Raw genomic sequence first — 6,418 nt, 5'->3', positions numbered from 1 at the left:
AACCGACGGATCTTGGTTTCAGTGGGAGCTAAGATCGTCACAGGCAAGAAATGAATACTCCGGAAACGATGATATTGCCGGAAACGGAAATATGGATCGTATCGGAAATATGAATATTATCCAAGTCGTAGATGTTGCCGGAAACGGAAACATGGTACGTATCGGAAAATATTGTTGGAAATGGAAATATTACCAGAATCGGAAATATTGCCGGAAACGGAAATATTGTCAGAATCGGAAATATTACCGGAATCGGAAAATAATTCCGGAAACGGAAATATTAAATATTTGTTCGAAACGGAAATTAATTCCGGAATCGGAAATATTAAATATTGTTCGTATCGGAAATAGATTCCGGAAATGGAAATTTAATCGGAAGCGTATCGTACGAATTAGCATCGGACGAGGCCTGCCGGACGAAGGCCCAGCACGAAGCCAGGCCATCGCCCAGCAAGCACGCACGCCACAGCCCAGCGCGCACAAGGCCGCGCATGCGTGGGCCGCGCTGCGTGGGCTGCTGCTCGCATGCGTGGGCAGCCCTTGTGGCTGCCGTGTGTGTGTGAGTTTGAGCTCATGCGAGATTCCTGAATCTGCAAGAGTCAGTGTATGATTAAATGTCTATTCCTATTGGATAAATTGATTAAGTAGAATTCATGTAGAATTCTAATTCCAATTAATTCGCATCCTACTAGGATTACGATTCCTTTTCCATAACTCTATAAATAAAGGCCTAGGGGTCATAATTTATATACAAGTTTCAAAGTATTCAAAAGTGAGTTTTTTGAGAAAAAAAAAATTCAACCACCCATCTTGCCCCAAAAGTGCCGAATTTTCTGAGTACCTTAAGGGCGATTCTAGTTGGTCAATCTTAAGGCGGATCCGGACGTGCTGTGGACTTTCTACGGAGGGACGACACTTGGAGTCCTAAAAGACTTGTTCTTGTTCGGTTCGGGCGCAGCTAGGGAAGGCACGCAACAAAGAGTATGCATCTAAACTATGCTAAATGATTATGTGTAAATAATATGTTTCCTGGGTTAATGGTTGTTTCCGCATGATTTATGTAAATGTCATATGTATCATAACCTAACAACGGGGTCACTCAGGCAGCCCTCAATCGTTGGATTGATGCCAACAAGGATGTAAAATGTCTAATGCTCGCCACCATGAGTGCAGATCTGCAGAAAACGTTCATCAACTCAGATGCTTTCACAATCATCAGTGAGTTGAAGAACATGTTCCAAGATCTGGCTCGAGTCGAAAGATTCGAGACTCATAGGCAAATTCTTGAGACCAAGCTTAAGAAAGGCGAGCCCGTAAGTCCACAAGTTCTCAAAATGATTGGACTCATTGAGAATATGAGTCGGCTGGATCAGCAATTTTCTCAGGAAATGGCTATAGACACCATCCTCCATTCTCTTCATACACTAGTAGAAAAAACCCCTGTTGCAACCCCCTTGTTGCAGCGTACATGTAATAATACGCTTCAACAACCAGTAGGTCAACGCGGGTCAAACTTTATAAAGGGTTGTTGCAGCGTACAAATTAATTGCCCGCAGCAAGAGAGTTTTTTGCAGCGTACAAAATAAAAGCCCCCTGCAATAGCCCATTTATTTTGCAGCGTACAGATAAAAGCCCGCTGCAATAAAAAAATTTCGCTGCAAAGCTAATTAAGAAAAACATTTCGGATCTCAAACCTAAGGACGCTCATACTCCCTCTTCTTCCCTCAGCTTTCCCTGCGTACTCTCTCACCTCCTCATTCTTCTTCTTCTTCATCTGCTCTCTTTCTCTCTCCTAAATCCCTTCTTTCTCCGCCTGAACCACCACCTTGAATTCTGTCGCTGCCCTACCCCCTCCCATCGTCATCCCCGCAGTTCCTTCACTCCACCACACTCAATTTTACATCTTATCTTTCGCTTCAAGAAATTTGAAAGGGGTGACGTAAAAAATGGGAACCCGAGAAGTGTACGAGGAGAAGCTTCGAACTGGAAATGTGTATCACCATGATCCCACCATTAATCCTGGCCTCGGCACCCCTCGCTGCCCCCGTTGTCTCTTTCTCCTCGACTCCGATTCTGTATATTCTCTTTGACCCTTGTTAATTTTTTATTGTTTTATTGTTTTTCTCTGCCTTTTTCTATGCACATAAACTGTTCGATGATTTGTCTCTCAGAAATTTCTTGCATTTCTGACGATTTCCCTTTTTGGGTTTCTTTTTGATTTAGAAAAATGGTGAATGGACAATTACTTCTGTCTTGCACGATGCTACAGCTGTGGTATGCTCTCTCTCTTTCTCTTTGCTTATACCCAGATAAGCCTTCGAACTCAGCCGCCTTCGAAATTGAGGAGGTATAGTTTTCTAACTTTTTGTATTTGTTTTTCCCTAATTTCGTATTTTTAGGGTTTGCTTTCAGTCAATTCTTGATTTTCCCCTAATTTCGTATTTTTAGGGTTTGATAATATAAATTATTCTTATTCTTATTTTTTGTGTTACTTGATCTTTTGGTGATACCACATTACAACTATTTGAGCCACGCATCTCAAAAATATACGTTGGTAAAAATACTTCTCTGCGATAATGATTATGTTGAAACTACTGTTGATTTGAATCTTTAAGTTTTAAGCATGTCCCTTTTATGTTAGTTTATTTTTAATGACTTCGCAGTGAGTCTGTACTTCAGCCCCTCAACCAGTTGCCTCCTCCAAATGTCAAACGGGAGCTTATAATGCTTTCTTTACCGGCAATAGCTAGCCAGGCCATTGATCCTATGGCTCAGCTGATGGAGACAGCTTATATTGGCAGTTTAGGTTGAAATCTTATTCTTTATTTTGAATTTAAAAAAAACTTTGTTTTCTCTTATTAGTATTCCGTAGATTGTGTCCTTCGGTTCTTCTGGGGCTGTTATAGCAGCAGCTTCAGAAGAGAGAAAGCATGAGATGTAAGGTTAAGAATACCTTTGTTTCCCAGAGCACTATTCCCATTATGCTCATCCCTTTGATTCTTGGTGGCAGAATCGGGAGGCTTTGTTGAATATTAAGGTCTTAACTTTGAATAAATGATAATCTGGGAGGGAGTTTCCCTGGTTAGATGTTTCTATAATGGTCACACATTCACACTTGTAACATTGAATGTGCTAGCTGACTATTTGGTGGGTGGAAAATTATGGCTTTGCTAGCAGTTGTAGCTATGCCCTCCTGTAAAGTTGGTTATATCCTCACTACTGATTTGTATCTAATCACAAATCACGATCTATAGATAATTTGAAGTTGTTCTTCAGTATGTATATCTTGATTTGTCAAAAAATAGAATGTTAAATTTCTGTAAAAAGACTGGGTTTCTTTTCTAGGTAGGCATCCATCATGTATGTCTTTTGGCTTCACCATTTATGTTAATGTGTTCATCTTTTTCGCTTTACTTTTCTTGGTAACTGATGGATTTGGCACATCTGCGTTCTTCTTAGGTTCCACTTTTCAACATAATGAACAAGTTTGACGGGGAGACCATAACAGAAGTCGTGCGTCCTCAAATAGCTAGGATGCGATATCGTGTAACTAAACTGCCACCTTACATTATTGTGCACATGCAGCGTTTCACGAAGAACAACTTCTTTGTTGAGAAGAATCCCACCCTTGGTATGTATCATGTTGTGTCCTATTATTTTGGTGCTCGTGATGGGACTAGTCTGTGTCATCACAAAGTTGGTTTTTCTAATTATCTTCTTTATCTTCCTTTTAGTGCAACTTACCTTGTGTTCAACTGAAACAGTATTTTGTCAAACTTATACTTACCTTGTGTCCAATGTGTAAATCAGGTGTATACTTGCGACACTGTGTGCCTTTCCAGTTTCCACTTCTCTTATTACGTTACTTTTTTGACTCATTTGCCTAATTTTAAACTTAAACTTTGTTTTGATTTATGATTATCACAAAAGTTGAAGATTGTGAATAATGTGTGGGTTTTAACCAAATAGGAAAAGCTTCTTGGATTAATAAGCATTTGTTGTTGTCCAAAGATCCTGATTTGTGAACAATAAACCAAATAGGAAAAGCTACATATTTTCTCAGAGTATTACACTTATTACATGTTTAATATGAATAGTTTTAACTTTCTAACACTCATTCCAATCTACTTATGCAAATTTAAGGCTTGTTTGGTCGTTATAGGTCATATTAGGCTAAAATGAGGCTTTTTTGCTCCCAAATATGAAATAAAGAACCTTAGGACTCATTTTAAACATATTAAATGTTTTATATGATTAGTTTTAACTTTACAAGACTTAATCCAATCTATTTATGCACATTCATGACTTCTTTGGCCGTTATAGGTCATATTTAGGCTAAAATGACATTTTCGCTCCCAACTTTGGTCTAACGAACTTAAAAACTAATTTCAAACTTATTACATGATTCATATGATTATTTTTAACTTTTCAAGACTCAATCCTATCTATTATGCACATTTGAGACTTGTTTGGTCGTTATAGGTCATATTTAAGCTAAAATGAGACATTTTCGCTCCTAACCTTGAACTAAAGAACCTAAAGACTCATTTTAAACCCTTTACATGATTAATATGCTTAGTTTTAACTTTCTAAGACTCATTTCAATCTATTTATTCACATTTAAGGCTTATTGGGTCGTTATAGGTCATATTAAGGCTAAAATGAAGCATTTTCGCTCCCAACTATGAACCAAAGAACCTAAGGACTCATTTTAAACTTACTAAATGTTTTATATGCTTATTTTTAACTTTCTAAGACTCATTCCAATCCATTTATGCACATTTAAGGCTCATTGTGTCGTTATAGGTCATATTTAGGCTAAAATGACATTTTCGCTCCCAACTATGAACCAAATAACCTAAGGACTCATTTTAAACTTACTAAATGTTTTATATGCTTATTTTTAACTTTCTAGGACTCATTTCAATCCATTTATGCACATTTAAGGCTCATTGTGTCGTTATAGGTCATATTTAGGCTAAAATGACATTTTCGCTCCCAACTTTGAACTTAAGAACCTAATGACTCGTTTTAAACTTATTATATGATAAATATGCTTAGTTTTAAGTTTCTAAGACTTATTCTAATCTACTTATACCCATTTAATTCTTGTTTGATAGTTATAGGTCATATTTAGGCTAAATGAGGCATTTTCGCTCCTAACTTTAAAATAAAGAACCTAAGCACTCATTTTAAACTTAATACATGTTTAATATGCATAATTTTAACTTTATAAGACTCGTTCCAATCTATTTATGCACCTTTAAGGCTCATTAGGTCGTTGTAGGTCATATTTAGGCTAAAATGACATTTTCGCTCCCAACTATGAACTAAAGAACCTAAGGACTCATTTTAAACCTACTAAATGTTTTATATTCTAGTTTTAACTTTCTAGGACTTATTCCAATCCATTTATGCACATTTAAGGCTCATTGTGTCGTTATAGGTCATATTTAGGCTAAAATGACATTTTCGCTCCCAACTTTGAACTTAAGAACCTAATGACTCATTTTAAACTTATTATATGATAAATATGCTTAGTTTAAGTTTCTAAGACTTATTCTAATCTGTTTATGCACATTTAATGCTTGTTTGATAGTTATAGGTCATATTTAGGCTAAAATGAGGCATTTTCGCTCCTAACTTTAAAATAAAGAACCTAAGCACGCATTTTAAACTTAATACATGTTTAATATGCATAATTTTAACGATCTAAGACTCGTTCCAATCTATTTATGCACCTATAGGCTCATTGGGTCGTTATAGGTCATATTTAGGCTAAAATGACATTTTCGCTCCCAACTTTGAACTAAAGAACCGAAGGACTCATTTTAGACTATTAGGACATTGTCATTAGTTTCTTGAATGTTAAAATGTGATATTTAATTTGTATTTAATCTAATGTTTAATTTAAATTTCTGTTTTTGTAAAGGTCTACACTCCGAGGATTGCGCCTTATGCGAGGAATTTGATGTGGTTCGTGAGCAATGGGCTAAGTTTTTTACCAACAAGTATTTATTATTGGCTTTAGCGCGCTTGATCGAGTTGGTTTAGTTGTTATAGAATAAATTTTATATTAAAATGTATGTTTATGTTGAAATTGGAACATATATTTAAATGTAATATGTGCACTTTGGTTTTGGGATATATAGTATACAAAACTCCAGTTGTTGTTTTTATATTTGTTATACAGGTTGCGTTATTCTATTATTGTTTTGACAGGTTTCTATATTTGGTGCAAGGCACTCTAGGTATCCCTAAACAAAATTAGAATTTTCCCGCCAAAAGTGCTTTTTTGCAGCGTACATATATGTTGTACGCTGCAACAAGGGAAAAAAATTTGGCAAAAATTCAGACTTGTTGCAGCGTACAAATAAATGTACGCTGCAAAAAATTGAGTAATTCAGACTTGTTGCAG

The 6,418-nt window shown here is 36.4% G+C and overlaps 1 protein-coding gene across 5 annotated transcripts; it reads left to right on the top strand.

The window, feature by feature from the left end:
• Positions 1-1,443: 1,443 nt before the first annotated feature.
• LOC130467766 (uncharacterized) lies at positions 1,444-6,179 on the top strand. 5 transcript variants are annotated; one of them, XM_056836534.1, is made up of 4 exons: positions 1,444-2,075; positions 2,224-2,274; positions 3,460-3,631; positions 5,933-6,179. In XM_056836534.1, the coding sequence occupies exons 1-4, from the start codon at positions 1,947-1,949 to the stop codon at positions 6,052-6,054; spliced, it is 474 nt and encodes a 157-aa protein (XP_056692512.1). In that variant the 5' UTR covers positions 1,444-1,946; the 3' UTR covers positions 6,055-6,179. The 5 variants fall into 5 exon arrangements, 2 of the variants coding, with proteins under 2 accessions (XP_056692512.1, XP_056692511.1); XM_056836533.1 differs by having other exon boundaries at positions 1,449-2,075; positions 2,224-2,347; XR_008927518.1 differs by lacking the exons at positions 1,444-2,075; positions 2,224-2,274 and adding exons at positions 2,359-2,554; positions 2,664-2,806.
• Positions 6,180-6,418: the final 239 nt, after the last annotated feature.

The sequence above is a fragment of the Spinacia oleracea genome, chromosome 2 (genome assembly GCF_020520425.1).
Source record: "Spinacia oleracea cultivar Varoflay chromosome 2, BTI_SOV_V1, whole genome shotgun sequence".
NCBI lineage: Eukaryota > Viridiplantae > Streptophyta > Magnoliopsida > Caryophyllales > Amaranthaceae > Spinacia > Spinacia oleracea.
This window is presented reverse-complemented; position numbering and strand designations above follow the sequence as displayed.

Coding starts and splice junctions, on each gene's coding strand:
- LOC130467766 (XM_056836533.1), top strand. CDS start 1,990: ATGTGTATCACCATGATCCCACCATTAATCCTGGCCTCGGCACCCCTC. Junction 2,348..3,459: donor CCGCCTTCGAAATTGAGGAG/GTATAGTTTTCT, acceptor CGTTCTTCTTAG/GTTCCACTTTTCAACATAAT. Junction 3,632..5,932: donor TGAGAAGAATCCCACCCTTG/GTATGTATCATG, acceptor GTTTTTGTAAAG/GTCTACACTCCGAGGATTGC.